The sequence below is a fragment of the Salmo salar genome, chromosome 19 (genome assembly GCF_965601325.2).
Source record: "Salmo salar chromosome 19, fSalSal1, whole genome shotgun sequence".
Lineage (NCBI taxonomy): Eukaryota > Metazoa > Chordata > Actinopteri > Salmoniformes > Salmonidae > Salmo > Salmo salar.
The window spans coordinates 74,296,047-74,316,263 of NC_138309.1; the positions used below are offsets into that span (position 1 = coordinate 74,296,047).

Here is a 20,217-nt window from a genome sequence, read left to right on the forward strand (position 1 = left end):
TACTCAACATTGACAGGAGCGCTCAAAACAACTCCTAAATGGAATGAAATGAACCTAAACTTTTTTCCTCACAAGTGCAGCCTAGGTTGTGCACTCCTACAACGATAAGACTGTAATAATAATGTATTGAATGCATTAAACAGAAATTACCCTAACAAAAACCAACATTATAGATGAGAAATGATGGTAATTAACAGTAAATGTAGGCCTACTGATACGGTTGTGCATACCCTCGGCCTCTGCAATGGATTAGTCCACTCAGACAGGCGTGAATCAGACGAGTGTCTTTTTATACGTTTGCCACTGCTCGACTAAAACAATCCTGGTCGACCAACAGCCTATTGACCAAACAGTCGACTAAATGGAGTCAGCCCTACTCTAAAACGTTGGTCTTTTCTCCGCTGTGAAGAGGGAGCTGCTAAAGTGTTTTGCTCACAAGGTGAGGGCCCCCAAAATGCACATGGGTACCAGATCCGCCAGCCACTGTGGCCCCTCATGAGGAGTTCGGATTTTTTGCAGCCCCCACCCCCAACAAAGTTGCCCATCCCAGAATTAAGCAGTAATAATGTAGATATGAAAATATAGGACAAAGAGAAAGGCCATACCCTCGGTGGCGAACTGTTCCAGGTGTGCGATGGTCAGCTCTTTGTACTGAGACGCATCAGTGAGACGCTCAAAGATCACATTATCCTGAAACAAACATGACATCATCAACATGCGCCGTTTCATCGTCATTATGAGCACAGACACTATGGGAATAAACTGTGGTGCATTCAATGACTGGAGGAATACTCACTGCTCCCTTGCAGTACAGACGCAGTTTCCCATCAGGGGTTCGGACCACTACAGACATGCGCTTACGGTTACTGTAGAAAAAAGACACTGTTAAGTGTCTGTGAATGTTATGAGTGAGTGAGTGAGTCATTTTATTTACCTTGAAAACTCCAGCACATTCAGCAACTCAAAGCTCTTCTCCTTCCCCCTCTGAAAGGCACAAAGAAATACCAATAATTAAACAGTGAGCAGGATTCTGGGCCATCCTTCAAATGGCCCTCCATCCCAGTCTCTTAAACCCACACTTACAGCTTCCATGATAACGGAGCCAGGAGTTCTTGCTGTGAAAACGAAGCCCAGACCTTTGGCTCCTTTTACCAGAGCTCCTTCATCTGAGGAAAAAAAAAAAAACACATGCATTGCACAGATTAGTAAGTTTTGAGTTGGAATTGGCTCTAATATGTAGTAGCTTGGATGTGATTGGTCCTATTGTCTTGTAGCTGAGTTCTGATTGTCTCTATGGTGTATAAGCTGTGTAGAGATAGGCTGTCTACCTGGCGAGGAGGCCTGGTAGATAAGCTGGTCTTCCTCTCTCTCTGGGACCACTGTGTGACACACCGCCATCATCGTCAGGAACTCACAGATTTGGGCAGAGGTTGGCTGGGGAGGGGAGACATGGCCCAGTGTCATTCTCATTCAGTATAAGAATCATCATTAGAGAAGAACTCAGGAGCTCAGGGGAACACCTACATGGTTCTTCTCAATGTTCTGGATGAGAGTGGGGTCATCAAACTCTGTGGAGTTAAGACTGCTGGACGGCAGGGGACTGAGAGAGGAGATGGAACAGAATTAAACACTACCTACACGACTCATTATATACAATAAAGAAAAGGGTATTGGGGTGTTTCCAGTATAGATAGTAGGTCATAGCACAGCCAAAGGTGCAGAAGAGGAGGCGGTCACTGACCTGAAGTCCTCCATGGAACGATCAACATCTAAGTCAGGGAAGTGGCCGTATGTGATTCCAGCGATGGTACACTTCTTGAAATGCATGACGTTACATGTGAGAGTTCCTGTCTTATCAGAAAACAGATACTTCACCTGGGTGACAGGAAATAAAGAAAGGATATCAGTACACAACTCTGATTGGTTGAGGCCTGATGTGAACATGGTCAAGATTGGTGGAATCCACCATTTGATTTGATTCCATCCTCACCTGGCCCAGTTCTTCGTTGAGATTGGACGTTCGAGCCATGGCGGGTGTGTCTGTCTCAGAGTAGTACATCTCCTCATCCTGACCAGGAAACAGAGGGAGTTTACATGACACCTCTAAACAGAGTTAAACACTCTAAAAACACACGTGTCCGTCCGTACCCAGTTGATGAAGAGTGCCTGTGTGAACTTGACCACCTCCAGAGTGACCAGCAGGCTGATGGGGATGAGGTTGTTGTAGAGGATGATGAAGGTCAGCAGGTTATACCAGAAGTTAGTGGAGATGTCCCCTGTACACACACACACACACACACACACACACACACACACACACACACACACACACACACACACACACACACACACACACACACACACACACACACACACACACACACACACACACACACACACACACACACACACACACACACACACACACACACACACACACACACACACACACACACACACGGTCAAGAGCTTATATATGGAAGAGTAGAGAATGAATAACGTGTGTGTGTCCACCCATGAGAGAGTGAGTGAGTGTGTGTATTCTCACCTGCGCGTGACAGGTACCAGCAGGCCTCCTCAGTGTGTTGTTTGTTCCAGATGGAGGCTCCAATAGAGCTCACTAGCGCCATCACCAGGAGGATGCAGAACAGCACCAGGATCTGGACGTTGGTCACCCGCTCCACGTTAGAACGCTTCAGAGGGGCCTTGGTGGAGTTCTGGAAGGAACATTCAACACATCATTACATCCTTCATGTGGAACTACAAAACACCCAAAATGACAGAGTTAGAGAACTCAAAAGAAAGAAGCGGAGAAGGAACACCAAGCCCTACTGGAACACCAAGCCCTACTGGAACACCAAGCCCTACTGGAACACCAAGCCCTACTGGAACACCAAGCCCTACTGGAACACCAAGCTCTACTGCTTTGTAGAGGTAAGATTGGCTTGATTCAAGACTATGGTTCAAGTTAGGTTTGGATCACAAAGGCTTGACATGGCTAACCTGCATCAGTTTGGAGTCATGTCCAGTGTAGACTATAATTCCTACAACCCATTGTGTGTTTCTGAGCTGGGCACCTCTCAGCAGCACCTGGTCAGGACCCAGAGGAACCGCACTGGAGAGACAGAACAGTGACAATCAGGTGGAGGTTGAAAATGTAATTCTATGTTAGGTGTGTGTTCAGATGAGTGTGTGTGTTCAGTACTTTTGGTTGTCCAGCCGTAGGGTCCCAGTGAAGTCATACAGGTGTCTGTTGGGCTCTTCACACTCCAGACGGCCAGAGAGTCCCATCAGCTCCTCCAGAGACTGGAGACCAGCTGTGTGAGTGAGACCCTGAAACACACACACTCATTTAGAGCAGGTACACTGATAAAATACACACACCTTTAGGGTCATTCCTAACACACGTCTCACCTGTCTGATCTTCAGGTTTGTTTCTCCGTCGAGGTTGGAGGTCTCAGTGTAACACATGGCCTGAGGCTCACTGTGGAGAGGGATGGAGTCCAACATTTACCACATCATTCACTTCCACATTCATCTATGCAACGGTCAAATAAAAAAGATTTAAACATTTATCAAAACACAGGGCTGTTCAATCCTGGTCCTGGAGGGCCGAAACACTTCTGGTTTTCATCCTCTCCGTCTAATAAGGGACTAATTCAGACCTGGGATACAAGGTGAGTGCAATTAACAACCAGGTGGAATCAAAAACCAGAAGTATTTTGGCCCTTCAGGACTAGAATCGAACAGCCCTGATCAAACATAATGGTGACATCACACAATGTCACCGCAAACCAACCTGGAGGACACTATGACCATGTCAGCTGGAAGATGCTGCCCATTGGTCACCTTCACTATGTCTCCTACTGCCACCTTGTGGCCAGGACGCAGCAATGCAACAGCGGGAGGAGAGAATGAAAATAAGAACAGGGTGGGGGTGGGGGGGGGGGGGGGCAAAGAGAGGGAAGTGCAAGAGAACGTGAAGCAGGAGAAGAGAGAGATGGTGGAGTTAGAGAGAGATGGTGGAGTTAGAGAGGGATGGTGGAGGCAGAGAGGGATGGTGGAGGCAGAGAGGGATGGTGGAGGCAGAGAGGGATGGTGGAGGCAGAGAGGGATGGTGGAGGCAGAGAGGGATGGTGGAGGCAGAGAGGGATGGTGGAGGCAGAGAGGGATGGTGGAGGCAGAGAGGGATGGTGGAGGCAGAGAGGGATGGTGGAGGGAGAGAGAAAGTGACAGTGAGCAGGAGGTAGCTTTACAGTGGATGTTCATATCTGACGCTTCCCTCAGTCATTGCAAGGACATTAGATACAGGGGATATGAAACAACGTGGAGAAAGACGCCAGAGAACATTCTGGAGAGGTAAATAATCATTCTGGAGAGGTAAATAATGTGCCCTGCAGTCTTCATAACTAGGGCCATGAGTTCTCCTTCACCAGATAACCTGATCAGGAAAAACTCTGGGCCCTAGTTATAGGCTGCAACATGAGTTCGGAGTTTTCCCCATTCAGGTGGTGTGGTACGGAAAGAGCTCTGGTCTTTATCTGTAACCACTAGTCAGACAGGCTGTTGAGAGAATGAGGGTAATAGTACCTGTTTCCATATGATGGTCTGCCAGGCTCCATTCCTCAGAACTGAGACACAATGACAACAGAGCTGTTAGCCTATACACTGTTATTTCTTTCTAAAGCACAATTGTCTATTCCCTTAAACTAGTTATTCATTCATCCAAATAAAAGGCAAATAAAACTGACTGACAGGCACACACTCATGCATACGCAAACACACAATCGTCCAATACCTGTGGTCTTTTTATTGTTGACTGTGTTGTCTGCCTTGTGTCTTTGCTGTAAAGAGACAGAGGGTTTATTAGTTCCTTATGAGTCTCTTTCTTTCACATTAAAACACACCAAAACGGCACTGCGCTGGCTTAGAGATTGTTTTGGAACAGAAGGAGAGGTGTTGTTCCACAGCAGGGGAGCTGAGCTGTGTCTGTTGAGCTGTGTCTGTTGAGCTGTGTCTGTTGAGCTGTGTCTGTTAGAGGTCGACCGATTTATGATTTTTCAACGCCGATACCGATACCGATTATTGGAGAACCAAAAAAAGACGATACCAATTAATCGGCCAATTTTTTTATTTTTATTTGTAATAATGACAATTACAACAATACTCAATGAACACTTATTTTAACTTAATATAATACATCAATAAAATCAATTTAGCCTCAAATAAATAATGAAACATGTTCAATTTGGTTTAAATAATGCAAAAACAAAGTGTTGGAGAAGAAAGTAAAAGTGCAATACGTGTCATGTAAAAAAGCTAACGTTTAAGTTCCTTGCTCAGAACATGAGAACATATGAAAGCTGGTGGTTCCTTTTAACATGAGTCTTCAATATTCCCAGGTAAGAAGTTTTAGGTTGTAGTTATTATAGGAATTATAGGACTATTTCTCTCTATACAATTTGTATTTCATATACCTTTGACTATTGGATGTTCTTATAGGGACTTTAGTATTGCCAGTGTAACAGTATAGCTTCCGTCCCTCTCCTCGCTCCAACCTGGGCTCGAACCAGGAACACATCGACAACAGCCACCCTCGAAGCAGCGTTACCCATGCAGAGCAAGGGGAATAACTACTCCAAGTCTCAGAGCGAGTGACGTTTGAAACGCTATTAGCGCGCACCCGCTAACTAGCTAGTCATTTCACATCGGTTACACCAGCCTAATCTTGGGAGTTGACAGGCTTGAAGTCATAAACAGCGCAATGCATTGCGAAGAGCTGCTGGCAAAACGCACGAAAGTGCTGTTTGAATGAATGCTTACGAGCCTGCTGGTGCCTACCACTGCTCAGTCAGACTGCTCTATCAAATCATAGACTTAATTATAATATAATAAACACAGAAATACGAGCCTTAGGTCATTAATATGGTCGAATCCGGAAACTATCATCTCGAAAACAAAACGTTTTTTTCTTTCAGTGAAATAAGGAACCGTTCCGTATTTTATCTAACGGGTGGCATCCCTAAGTCTAAATATTCCTGTTACATTGCACAACCTTCAATGGTATGTCATAATTAAGTAAAATTCTGGCAAATTAGTTTGCAATGAGCCAGGCAATGAATGCAAGAGCAATGGCACAATTTCATGTTAGCAGGCAATATTAACTAAATATGCATGTTTAAAAATATATACTTGTGTATTGATTTTAAAAAAGAGATTGATGTTCATGGTTAGGTACATTGGTGCAACAACAGTGCTTTTTTCACAAATGCGCTTGGTAAATCATCACCTGTTTGTCGAAGTAGGCTGTGATTCGATGAGAAATGAACAGGCACCGCATTGATTATATGCAAAGCAGGACACGTTAGATAAACTAGTAATATCATCAACCATGTGTAGTTAACTAGTGATTATGTTAAGATTGATAGTTTTTTATAAGATAAGTTTAATGCTAGCTAGCAACTTACCTTGGCTTCTTGCTGCCCTCGCGTAACAGGTAGTCAGCCTGCCATGCAGGCTCCTCGTGGAGTGCAATGTAAGGCAGGTGGTTAGAACGTTGGACTAGTAACCAGAAGGTTGCAAAAACGAATCCCCGAATCCCCCCTGAACAAGGCAGTTAACCCCCGTTCCTAGGCCGTCATTGAAAATTAAGAATGTGTTCTTAATCTGACTTGCCTAGTTAAAAAAAAATTATATTATTATTATTATAAGTGAACAAAAATACCGATTACCGATTGTTATGAAAACTTGAAATCGGCCCTAATTAAATCGGCCATTCCAATTAATCGGTCGACCTCTAGAAGCTGTTGAGCTGTGTCTGTTGATGGCTGTGTCTGTCGCGCTGTGTCTGTCCTACTTACATAGTCCTCTATGATCTCTTTGATCCCGGCCACAGTGAGGATGAAGATGAGCGGTACCAGGGTGGTGTAACGACCCGTAGGAGACACATCAGGGATTTGCTGACAAGAAGAACACAGACACAACGTCGAGGAAACGCTGAGGGTGTGGTCAGGTTGTCAGTGCAGGTTACAGATAGAAATGTTATGAATAGAACTGATTCGTTTCATAGTTTTACATGAAAGAGAATCATATCTTATCTACATAACACATTTCTACGTGAATGCTCTATAACATTGCACCCTCCAGAGTAAACCCATTGTACTCGCATTGTGGGCGTGGCCTACCTGCATTAGGGCGATGAAGAGGAAGAAGGCGTTGGCAGCGCGGCGGATCTGCTCGTACAGGAAACGAGGCAGGAAGGTAAACACCCCATACTTAGTGGTACTGAGGAGGAGGAGGGACACAGGGAAGTCACAGGGTTAGTCACCACAGTAATGAAACACAATAAGGCTGGGATTCAATCCGATCAAGCGTTAACCGGCAATAGCAGATACCTGCATAGCTGGTGTTTTGGCAGTGTCGGAGGTGTAACTGCGATAAGAGCTGTCAAATTGGTAAGCAGCTGCTCGTGTGGTTGTCACGAAGTCACACCCCTCCCACTCGCATTAGAAGTTCAGAATGAGAAAGTCTAGGCTGTAGAGCATATCGAAAATGATTTTTTTTATAATTAAACAAAAGAATAAAGATTTATCAGCCTAATGGACGTGTAGAGGCTGCAAGGGATTATTACTAACGCGTCTCCATTCATCCAATGGCAGTGTCCACAGTAGCCCAGCGCACAGAGCTGCTTGTGGATTTGTCAGCTCTAATGCGGTTCCACCTCCGACGTCGCCAAAACAACCACTATGGATATGTCGGCTAAAGCGGATGTGATTGAATTGGGCACTAAATCAGCACACCAAAAGAGAAATCCCCTATATCTGATTGAAAAAGACAACAGTTGAGTTTGATTTCCTTGAGCAGAAACCACCTCTGTGGTCTCCAGTGTAAAACAGAGGTAGTCACTAGAGCGTAAATCTCTTCTTCAATGTCTTCTCCACCGATAGCTGATTATCGATGCACTTGAAACCCCATTAGAGAAACTACACAATTAGATTTAAACATGCTCGGGCACGAAAACATAAAAGGATCTATTATGGGCTGCACACCTTCACATCCTCGCAAATGAACGGAACGTCACTGTTCAAAGCTTTACATTTAGACCAAACCTTGTCAGTCCATCACCTGTATTGATCAGACAACAGCATCGATTAGCCTTGATAATAGCCAGCAGCTATTAGAGACTAAAATAACTAAATCAGCCTTCAGTTCAGGGTCTGTCTTTATCCTGGCCAATATAGCCAACTCACACGTGTGTGTGTGTGTGTGTGTGTGTGTGTCTTACTGTATCTAAATCCTCCAACACGTCAGAATCTCCTTGGAGACGAGCCCAAAGCCACACTCTAAGGTTAGGAAATAGGCGAGTGTAAGCGGATCCTAGATCTGTGCCTACAGACAACATCTACGCTAAGTATTTGTTCATGGCGGTTGAATTGTGTTGAATGATTGACAGATGGAGTAGATTTGCACAGAGACACAGGGCTGTGAATAAAAGATGGCTTGAAGGTAGAAAAGAGGAGGATGAAAGGAGAAGAGGGGCTATAGGAATTTCATCTCAGAGTTCAATAGGAGCAGTGAAGCTTTAAAACATCAACTAAAGACATAAGGGAACACGGACATCAAAGGGCATGTCTCCAAAGCCAGACTGTCCAATCACAGGCCAGAAAAAGCCTGGTGATCCGATAAAACAAGTTGACGAAGGCCCGTCTTAATCTCATTAACGGACCTGAAATAGGCCTGTTTCAGAGCAGAATTGAATCTCCTGACAGTAAAGACAGATCGATGAGGTGCGTTGAACGCCTAACGACAGGCTTCTACCCACGTAACTAGGACCTGCTGGATTGTATAGGCGCCAGGGTAATGTTCAGGAGGGAGTAACATCCTAAATGTTGCAGATAGAACTGACATGGGTCCTTAATATACATGAGAGAAGCATATCTATTATTCACCATGCATTCCTAAATGTATATATAGAATGTCCTGTAACGTCTACCCTACTGAATTCAAACCTTATCCTCTTAAAGGCAACAGAAATAAATGTGCGTATGTGTGGGGAGGGGTGTAAAAATACATGGAAACAATTCATTGGTACCGTGATGGTGTCAAATTGAACGAAAACATAATACTATAGGTCTGGTTTGCAAGGCTATACAACTTAACATGTATAGCTCCATAGTCAGTCACCACCGAATATACAGCAGTCACCTGGGACAGTAATGATAAAAGAGATTCCGTTTGGGCACTGCCCTCAATCCCGCCCACAAGCAGGGATGGGCACAAATGACATAATACAATGATAAAATACAGATACATTGATATTCATGGTATTTTGTATCAAAATAAACTACATACATTACAAAATACATTTATTTTGAATACAAAAATAAATTTGCAAGTAGCCAACCCGAACATCAACAACATTCTCAGTAAGGGTTACAAAAACGTTTTACTTGCTATGACTGATATTTTGTTGATCTACCTTAGTTGAGCGATTCACTCTGGTGAGCATGCCTGCTTAATGACCAAAATGTAAATGTATATGTGAAAATGAACAAAATGAACTGCAAAGCACACTGTGTATTGTTTTGGGGCAGAGCTCATTAGAATAATACTCAGCATGCTTTGCAATTGTTCATTTTTACATATACAATTTTAAAGTCGGAAGTTTACATACACCTTAGCCAAATATATTTAAACTCAGTTTTTCACAATTCCTGACATTTAATCCTAGTAAAAATTCCCTGTCTTAGGTCAGTTAGGATCAGCACTTTAAGAATGTGAAATGTCAGAATAGTAGTAGAGAGAAGGCACTTTATTTCTTTCATCACATTCCCAGTGGGTCAGAAGTTCCTCACTCAATTAGTATTTGGTAGCATTGCCTTTAAATTGTTTAACTTGGGTCAAACGTTTTGGGTAGCCTTCCACAAGCAAAGCAAAGTACCCCCACAACATGATGCTGCCACCCCCATGCTTCACGGTTGGGATGGTGTTCTTCAGCTTGCAAGCCTCCCCCTTTTTCCTCCAAACATAATGTTGGTCATTATGGCCAAGCAGTTCTATTTTTGTTTCATCAGACCAGAGGACATTTCTCCAAAAAGTACGATCTTTGTCCCCATGTGCAGTTTGCAAACCGTAGTCTGGCTTTTTTATGGCGGTTTTGGAGCAGTGGCTTCTTCCTTGCTGAGCGGCCTTTCAGGTTCTGTTGATATAGGACGTGCTGTTGTTCGGGGATTGATTTGCACTTTTTGCACCAAAGTACGTTTTTGCACCAAAGTACGCTCTAGGAGACAGAACACGTCTCCTTCCTGAGTGGAATGATGGCTGCGTGGTCCCATGGTGTTTATACTTGCGTACTATTGTTTGTACAGATGAACGTGGTACCTTCAGGCGTTTGGAAATTGCTCCCAAGGATGAACCAGACTGATTTAATTTGATTTTCCCATGATGCCAAGCAAAGAGGCACTGAGTTTGAAGGTAAGCCTTGAAATACATTCACAAGTACACCTCCAATTGACTCAAATTATGTCTATTAGCCTATCAGAAGCTTCTAAAGCCATGACATCATTTTCTGTTTAAAGGCACAGTCAACTTAGTGTATGTAAACTTCTGACCCACTGGAATTGTGATACAGTGAATTATAAGTGAAATAATCTGTAAACAATTGTTGGAAAAATGATTTGTGTCATGCACAAAGTAGATGTCCTAACCGACTTGCCAAAACTATAGTTTGTTAACAAGAAATTTGTGGAGTGGTTGAAAAACGAGTTTTAAGGACTCCAACAAAAGTGTTTGTAAACTTCGGACTTCAACAGTACATTTAGTTCATTTAGCAGACGCTTTTATGACACCATAGTGCTATCAGACTTCTGATACCAATGCAGGGTGAAAGGGGGGCCAAATATATAGAAATTGTATAGAAAAGTAATTTGTATTTGGAAAATACAAATGACAGTATTTTTAAAAATACATTGGAGTGTAGTTCAGCCAAGTGTAATTCAAATTACAAAATACTGATTACAAAATTAAAATACTGATTTCAAAGACATGCTGCCTATCTCTGCCCACAAGAGATGGGCACACACCAGAACAGTCACTAACAGGTTGTGAACGTTATCGCTTTAGAGATCGGAACTGTTAACAAGCAAGGCTGGATCCCCTGCATACCAACATCTCCCAAATTAAGAGTAGGCCAATAAAAACGTATTGAATTGAAGTCAAAACTCTGGGCTTTGGCATTTTAAAATGTAATGTGAGAAGGTTGTTTGTTTCATCTGATAAGGACAGCACATAGTAACCTGATCAGTGACCAGAGCTGGACCACACTACAGAATGTCTTATTAGATTTAGAGACAATTCAAGGATAACTATTCTATTCATACATTGTTAATGTAGTCTACCATTAGTACCGGAGGAACTTCTATTAACATCTACAGACTCACTGTAGTTACTTTACTTTCAGTGCCTGTTTTAAAATGCATGCGGTATTATTGATTAAGAACAGTAAGTGGTTATGTTAAGCACTTTCCTCAGATGCACTGAGCTTAAAAACAACCCTTTGATGCCACCTTCCAACACATAATTGATGATAACTTACAACCCTCCTTTACTATTCCATAACTGGACCATTAACTCATATAACCTATCACAAAACATATTTCACAACAAAAAAACTACGTGAAAATAAATCCCTAAAACTATCAACAAACTATTGTGGGCAATTATAATATCACAACTTGTCTGGAAAGGCAATTCAAGTCTGTATTCAGTAACTGGATGATAATGATGCTGTAGTCAGGTGAAATCTTACCTGACATGGTTGTCACAGAACTTGGTGTTCTGAGGTTGGTTGAGCAGAATCGTCCGTGCCGTAGCATCTATGGGATCTGCCTGCGAAGTAGTCCCGGACATCTCATCATCTGCCTTGCGGTAGCCGGCGGAAGAACAAGAGGTTCCTGCACCGTTCGATTGATGGGAGAGAGGCGAGGCTAGGGTAAGTGTGTGTGGGAGACAGGGAGAGACATAAGAGACGTGGTTTACAGTTCAAAAGTGGAGGGCAGAAACAGGTAGGGCTATTGTATGCGGATGTAAGCTGGCGGTCGATGTCAATGACGTCCCCACCTCTCCATTCTAAACAGCCCCTCTTCTTTCAGTGCGCTGCCTCGCACGGTGCTGGGCAATTCCAAAAGAGTGATGCTGAGACTCAGATTTTTTTTTACTTTAAAATGTATGTCAAACAAAAATAATTATTGCTAAGTTACTTTTACCAAGTCACTGAACTTAACAAAAACAGATTTACTTGAAGAACAGTGTAGTTTTATAACAGAATGCCTATTTCTACTGTTTGTGCCTTCTTCAAGTAAACTGTGTTATGTAACATTTTCGCTGGAAATTGTTAATTAGTGCTTGTGCATAGTTGTATGGTTTGCTTAACTTTGCCGTAATTGTTTTTTGTTTGACATACATTTTAAAGTGAGTCTCAGCATCACTCTGTTACCATGGAATTGCCATACTATAGCTCCATCACCAATACACACACACAAGCCGCTCGGCGCCCACGGCTCCCCTTGTATAGAATGTGATGAGGGATGCACAATGGTCAAACAAACACCGTGAGTTTGACTCCTTTCATCGACGCGGAAACATTGTGTATTTGTTTATCAAACAGCGGGACTTGTTACATCGCCCTATGTGCGCATAGTGCACCAGCATTATCACCCAAGCAAAGAACCCGAACCGACGCTGTATAAATTCGCTCCGCGTTTGCACTGCCTACGGAGTCCCCCCTCCTTTGTAGTTTTCTCGTATAAAATCAAGGCCAAGCTGCGATCGGCACGACTTGCACACCCCACTGAGCGTCGGAGGAACATTTTCTGTCATCGGGCTGCTCTAAATAATGGAGGGGGGAGATAGAGACAATCAGGTTTGGACGTGACGGAATAGTTTACCCAGCTGGCACAACAAGCCCCGGTGAGGACAGATGGAGCACGCCCGTCACTCGTCTCCTCTCCCTTGGCCTCGCTGTCCGGGAAGCTCCCGACTGCTTGTGAGAATAGCCCAAGCAAGCACACAGCCCTTCGCCACCTCCGTTTCATCGGGCCTTCTCTGGCGGTCTAGAGAAGGCTTTTAATTGTCTCTCTGCAAGGTGGATTAGATGATGCTTCGACACTAGACAACGGCCCCAATCTCTCGTGGAGCCTTGACTACGGTGTTCCCATCCGAGGGCGGGCTGAGGGCTCGTATTTAAAGGGGCAGTAGCCCCCGAGGCTGGTATTGTGTCTGTGGTCTGACATTGCAGGCTCGGTTTACCAGTTTAAATTACACTTGAAAGGGGACGAGTCATTCATCATGAGATCACTATTCTCAGTTTCCCAGACCGTTTTCTGGGGGCTTATGAGGTTCAGTCTACATTCACTATTCAGGGCAGGCTATATGAAGTCATTGGCACAAGCTGCAATATTGGCCCTACTGCAGCTCAATTTCGAACTAACTTAAGGTGCTACTCCAAACCTCACCAGCAATAAAATTGGCAATCAATTCTTACAAGAATGGGCCTTGTCTGGATTGCTGTGTGGGTCTGGAAATAAATCCAGCCATTAATCCATCAATAATTCAGAGAAATAATAAGAGCCGGTTTCCACTATATTGAATGTTAGAATAGGGTGATCGTTTCCCCATAGAGGCCTATCAATGGGTCACAGCCAACATAGAGAGAGCCCCGGCCCAAGTTATACAACTGTATATTTCAACCTAATAACATTACTAAGTTATTTCTGTATAGCCTGTGAAGTAGACCTCTGCTACCCAGCCCGATGTGGCCAGATATTCTACATTGAGTTAAGGCCGGGTAACTAGGGTACAGACAGGGCTCAGGTTTCACTAAATTGATCACTGACATTTTGAAGCTGAGCCATTTGTTCGTGCTCTGATGCGCAGCACAGTTATATCTGACTAAGATCATAAGATGGTCAGAAGTCCTTCAACCTCATCAAATATAAACAGGAGAGATTATTTCACAGAAAATAATAATGTTCCTTGAGTTTTGTTGGGGTTTAGAGTGACAAAGTATAGCTAGCTAAGTTCTCTCTCATGTCTCTTCATTGAGCAGAGCAGCCCAAACGGAGCCGTTGCTATGGATACTCACAGACTCAGAGCTGCCATGAGCAGAGCGCAGGGACCAAGAGAAGCACCTAATGGATTTACTATCGGAGGAAGTTATTTCTGATTTCGGGTTTCGAGCAGGGCCTTAAATTTGGCGGAAGCAATCGTCCTTGGGTAGGGTAGGGCCTGAACGTTGCAGCATGGGTAGTGCTCGAGCTTAAAATTCATGCCCGTGCAGGGCTCTACTGTGAAGTGCCTTGGATGAAATGACCCAGTCAAAAGGCCCAGGTCATTAAAGCTCCTGATAGCATCAATATTCAGGCACCTCCTGTTTTCCACTCGAATGGGGACAGTGACACATGTTTAGGAGGGGAGATCACTGCAAGGTCTTGCCAGGCATATCAGGTAAGCATCTGGCATGAAGGAAGGAACATAAGAACTACATACAGGTGCCACAGTGTGTACGGGTGTAATGGACATCACGCTGCTTGCTTAGCGAGTACCGCATCCTCCTGATACGGCTCACAGCGAGGCTCAAACCCAGGACCTCTGCCTTGCTAGCACACGTGATCTCCTTCTCAAAGTCTTACCAGTCAGAGCCTCCGAAAAGCTAGCTATTCGGCAGGGCAAGTGGGGACACATGGCTGAGGAGTGAGGTTCACACATCCCCTAGGATAAGTTGAATCAGCTGTTTTAGAGCTGGTCTGGACCCAAACCCTGCACACACCCCTGACTCCAATGTGATAACAATACAGCAAAACAGATGAACGAGATTTCAATTTACTCTTGCAGGTGGCGAAAAATAACTATCTGAAAGCTACACCCTTAATAAGCAGCACACCCAGTCTTCTTATCTGACCCGCTGGGTCATATCCCTATAACCCAGCATCAACAACCCAACCTTGCTATTTCTAACCTTTTACTGCAGTGGACTAATTCAGGGTCACAGTGTTTCTTGGTAGTCTTAAACAGATCTACTTTGAAACAAAACTATACACCTCAAACACATGGTTATGGGCTTAAAAACAGAAGACACCTGGACCATGTCAGATATACAGTTGAAATGTATTACATTTTGAGTTTGCATGCTAATATTACACTTTATATACATCACAGAAGACTGAAATATAACAAAACTGTTAATTGCCATTAATTATGAAATTATGAAAAATATTCATAACATTCCACCCATGAGGCCACTAGGTCATTTGACTGCAGGAAAGGTCTACAGAAAACAACCCAACTAAGTGACCCAATGCCTGCAACCCAGCAGTTGGGTCATCCTAACAACCCAGCAGTTGGGTCATCCTAACAACCCAGCAGTTGGGTCATCCTAACAACCCAGCAGTTGGGTCATCCTAACAACCCAGCAGTTGGGTCATCCTAACAACCCAGCAGTTGGGTCATCCTAACAACCCAGCAGTTGGGTCATCCTAACAACCCAGCAGTTGGGTCATCCTAACAACCCAGCAGTTGGGTCATCCTAACAACCCAGCAGTTGGGTCATCCTAACAACCCAGCATTTTTTTGTGTTTGTTTAGTGTTTTTTGTGTTTCCTCCATTTCCCCACTCTACCTCTCTCCGTCCTTACGGTATACCTCCACTCATCCATATCTCTTCCCACTCTACCTACCTCTCTCTTCCTACTCTCACTCTCTCTCTCCTCTTTACATTTTATTCCTAGCAGATCGATATTGACCATCTCAGCAGCCTGCTACAGCTCTTATTTGTCCATGAGCAGATCAATGCTCTGTGTTCCTCCTCCCTGATGGATCAGAACCAGAAGCACCGTCACCACCATAACTCATTACTGAAGAGTCGACGGACTCAAAGAATACTCAAACAGAACGGTGGGTCGCCTGTGTGCAAATATTTTGAGTGTCGGGTGCAATGTAGTGCACGTTGGTGCGTGTTCAGCAAAATATGAATGACCTCGTAAAAGGCCGGTAAAACTACTCTCATCATGATATAACCACACATGCAATCAAAAATAAATATATTCATACCTGGTATAGTCCTGTTTTATCACCCCCCTCTCAAAACGCATCAATAGCTCAATCCAACACAGCTTGGCCCATCTTTACTGTACTAGCTCAGTCCCTTAGTTTGGCTCTGGGTTGACCCCTCAACCCTTAAGGTCACTACTTGGCCCGTGTTACCTTTTACCTGATCCGTGTAACCTGGTCCTGTGCCAGCCTTTCATGGCTATAAAGCAAGGCGCTATTCTGAATAATGGATAGAGGGAGGCTGCATAATTCATCCTCTCTCTTTCCTGTATGACTGGTGCCTTATTTCAGCAGACACCGTGCCTCTGTGGTGCAGCCATGCCACCACTCAGAAAACAACTCAGACACTATCACTGCAGCTCCCTCAGCGCTTATTATACACCAGCATTTAGCCCGACCGTCAGCTTTGTGTTTTAAATGGTATTAAACATCGCTATTGTAATGTCCACCGATTTAATGTGACAGTCGGATAGAAACGCTCAGTCAAAGCCACAAACCAAAAGAGGAAAAACAATCCGTACAACAGAGTGAACTGTTGTACAGTCAAAGGCATACAAAGTCAGTCATATGACTTAAAACATAGTCCATGCAAACTACAAACTCAACAGCTCAGTTGAAGATCCCACCCTCTGAAGGATTCTTGATGAATCGGAGGTTCCCCCAGTCCCCCCCCCTTCCTCCCCTACCCCCTCCCATTGTCAGGTCAGGATAGCGTTACCTACGGAGGAGCGTCGTCTGACCGCCTGACCCCTATGAGGTGCCATGGCTGTTCCTGTCCCCAAGGTGACCTCTAGTCAAGTCGTCTACTTCCTGGTTAAGGTTGACCTGCAGGTCTGCTGGTTGCTAGGCCAGCCAGTGTGTCCAATTACTACGGCGACGGAGTGAATGGTGAGAAGGTGGAGAGCCTCTTTCCTGCAGTACAGGCTGGGGTAGTAATCCTCTCTCTGTCTGCTCTGCAACATCCCCTACCTGCTAATCCATACACTGATAATCCAACAGGTGAGACCAGAGACTGTACACGCGCAATATTCATGTATACTTAATCCCATATACTATACTGTTCACACACACAATTACAGCAGTGACACATTTTGTATTTACACATGCAACGTCCCCCAACATGCATTTAACTACTCCCTTGCTCACCCTCTCACTCACTCTTCCCCAATCTAACTCAACAGTCAACACCCAGACTGCACCCAAACACATGCATGCATCTATGTGCATGCTTAAAGGATGCCATGTGCATATGCATAAACATGCGTAAGTGTGCTTTATTTACATGTATGCAAGCATACCATGTGTGTCTGTATGTATAGTAAATGTGTGTGTTTGTCAATGTGTACTAGATCATGTGAAGTGAATACATGGTGATCAATACAGTATGGGTTCGTGGTAATGACTGGAGCGGAGTCAGTGGAATGGTATCAAACACTTGGTTTCCAGGTATTTGATGCCATTCCATTCACTCCACTCTGGACATTATTTATGAGCTGTTCTCCCCTCAGCAGCCTCCACTGGTGTGAATGCTAATCAAGTGTATTTACAACAAGCACATGCAGTGACTGTGCAGACAGGCAGACCAGCCGAGTCCAGCGGTCACCAGCCCTGGTCCTAGAGAGTAGTGTTCCTCTGGTATCAGGGTTAGTGATTACCACTGTGCTCTAGTCCAGGGTTGGGGTCAATTCTCAATTGAAATTCACTCATTAAATAGAATTGTCCCCGACCGCTGCTCTAATCGTTATAGGCTACTATTCCAGTACATGCACTAGTGAACTCCAAGATGTGGGGAGCGCCAGCCAGGCCAGCCCGTGTAAGACAAGACTCCAACTCACTTTTATCAAACCTGTTAGCGAGTCGGGAGCGCATGGCGGCAACGCTGACGCCCAGCTCTGGGTCCAGGTGGTCAGGAGACTTCTCCTGCCTAATGAGAGTCAACACTAACTGCTCTGGAGGAGAGAGATCAGGCCACCAGCCGCGGGACGGGAGAGACAGAGATCAGGGAGCAGGCCACCAGCCGCGGGACGGGAGAGACAGAGATCAGGGAGCAGGCCACCAGCCGCGGGACGGGAGAGACAGAGATCAGGGAGCAGGCCACCAGCCGCGGGACGGGAGAGACAGAGATCAGGGAGCAGGCCACCAGCCGCGGGACGGGAGAGACAGAGATCAGGGAGCAGGCCACCAGCCGCGGGACGGGAGAGACAGAGATCAGGGAGCAGGCCACCAGCCGCGGGACGGGAGAGAACAACACACAAGACAGAGGGTCAGTCAGTAACGCCACTGTGGACCGGGTCCAGGCGCACACAACAACACACACACACACACACACACACACGTGAGTAAGTCAATGATGTGTGTCTGTGTGTAAGTGAGTGGTGAGTTCAGGTGTGAGTCTGGAAGAGGCAATTGAAATTGAGTTTGTGTGTGTGTGCATGCGTATGTCAACTATATGTGTGTGCCTCTGCTTGTGAAGGTATGTCAATGCTGTTGGAAAATGGTTGACATTGTCTTGAGTCCTATGACGGTTGTACAACACTGCTCCTTTGTGGTCAACTGGTCTCATTGCCTTCTGAAGTTTTTCTGCAGCTCATAATACTCACCGTACCAGCCACATGTCTGTCCATAGAGACCATTTATTCCCCAAATGGTATCCTTAACAACCTAAAAAAATAAAGGAGAGCATACACTCTAGGAGCTCAGATGCAAAAATATTTATGTCCAACGTTTCGACAGACAAGCTGTCTTCGTCTGAGCTCCTAGAGTGTTCCACTCCGCTAGCCAGCACCTCGCCTAAATAGGTGGGCTTTTCTTTCACCTCTAGATTATCCTTAACAACCTAGCAGCCATGACAACCAGGAATTATTTGTCTCCAACAGACCCGCCTCAGACACACAGACAATAAACCTGATTTATCTCATTATATCCTTATACCTGGTAAACAAACCACACCTATTTGGGGACTGTCACACACACACACACACACACACACACACACACACACACACACACACACACACACACACACACACACACACACACACACACACACACACACACACACACACACACACACACACACACACACACACACACACACACACACACACAGAATAGTAATGTCGCCCAATGCTCAGCGAAGAACTGTCAACATCTCCCTTACATGTCACTGTTTGGTTTGCAATTGAAGCATTCAGTTAACAGAATAGAGAATCTCTAAACACTGTAGTAGTGAGATCAGAGAGGGAGATCCAGCTATACACCTCTACAATACCTGACATCATTTCACCTGCAGAATACACACTTGGTCAGAATGCATACCTGGATTTCACACTTGGATTAGCATATGTTCATCTATAGTAAAGATTTGGCTTTGAATGCATGAGCAGGTAGTAGTGTGGACTCTCTGCACATGTAGGATAGGCCACTCTCTCCTGTCAGAACACACCTTATCTATGTCTCACATGTAGGATAGGTCACTCTCTCCTGTCAGAACACACCTTATCTATGTCTCACATGTAGGATAGGCCACTCTCTCCTGTCAGAACACACCTTATCTATGTCTCACATGTAGGATAGGTCACTCTCTCCTGTCAGAACACACCTTATCTATGTCTCACATGTAGGATAGGCCACTCTCTCCTGTCAGAACACACCTTATCTATGTCTCACATGTAGGATAGGTCACTCTCCTGTCAGAACACACCTTATCTGTCTCACATGTAGGATAGGTCACTCTCCTGTCAGAACACACCTTATCTATGTCTCACATGTAGGATAGGTCACTCTCCTGTCAGAACACACCTTATCTATGTCTCACATGTAGGATAGGTCACTCTCCTGTCAGAACACACCTTATCTATGTCTCACATGTAGGATAGGCCACTCTCTCCTGTCAGAACACACCTTATCTATGTCTCACATGTAGGATAGGTCACTCTCTCCTGTCAGAACACACCTTATCTATGTCTCACATGTAGGATAGGTCACTCTCTCTCCTGTCAGAACACACCTTATCTATGTCTCACATGTAGGATAGGTCACTCTCTCGTCAGAACACACCTTATCTATGTCTCACATGTAGGATAGGCCACTCTCTCCTGTCAGAACACACCTT

General features: G+C 44.6%; 1 protein-coding gene across 8 annotated transcripts in view; it reads right to left on the reverse strand.

Annotated features, from left to right (window-relative positions):
• Positions 1 to 20,217, reverse strand: part of atp8a2 (ATPase phospholipid transporting 8A2) — a 65,908-nt gene that overhangs the window by 34,123 nt on the left and 11,568 nt on the right. For 2 of the 8 annotated variants that reach the window (XM_014159472.3, XM_014159477.3), the window contains exons 2-21: positions 17,939 to 18,052; positions 11,807 to 11,984; positions 7,185 to 7,284; positions 6,861 to 6,959; positions 4,799 to 4,844; positions 4,591 to 4,631; positions 3,800 to 3,873; positions 3,415 to 3,484; positions 3,206 to 3,333; positions 3,004 to 3,115; positions 2,549 to 2,717; positions 2,149 to 2,276; positions 1,991 to 2,068; positions 1,742 to 1,875; positions 1,525 to 1,600; positions 1,329 to 1,434; positions 1,084 to 1,166; positions 935 to 984; positions 797 to 866; positions 606 to 690 (exon numbers count right to left, since the gene is read on the reverse strand). In XM_014159472.3, coding sequence (XP_014014947.1) covers positions 606 to 690; positions 797 to 866; positions 935 to 984; positions 1,084 to 1,166; positions 1,329 to 1,434; positions 1,525 to 1,600; positions 1,742 to 1,875; positions 1,991 to 2,068; positions 2,149 to 2,276; positions 2,549 to 2,717; positions 3,004 to 3,115; positions 3,206 to 3,333; positions 3,415 to 3,484; positions 3,800 to 3,873; positions 4,591 to 4,631; positions 4,799 to 4,844; positions 6,861 to 6,959; positions 7,185 to 7,284; positions 11,807 to 11,984; positions 17,939 to 18,052 — 1,941 coding nt within the window. Of the gene's footprint in view, positions 1 to 605; positions 691 to 796; positions 867 to 934; positions 985 to 1,083; positions 1,167 to 1,328; positions 1,435 to 1,524; positions 1,601 to 1,741; positions 1,876 to 1,990; positions 2,069 to 2,148; positions 2,277 to 2,548; positions 2,718 to 3,003; positions 3,116 to 3,205; positions 3,334 to 3,414; positions 3,485 to 3,799; positions 3,874 to 4,590; positions 4,632 to 4,798; positions 4,845 to 6,860; positions 6,960 to 7,184; positions 7,289 to 11,806; positions 11,985 to 12,944; positions 13,753 to 17,938; positions 18,053 to 20,217 lie in introns of those variants that run through there. The other 6 variants (XM_014159473.3, XM_014159479.3, XM_014159478.3 and 3 more) reach the window with 6 other exon arrangements.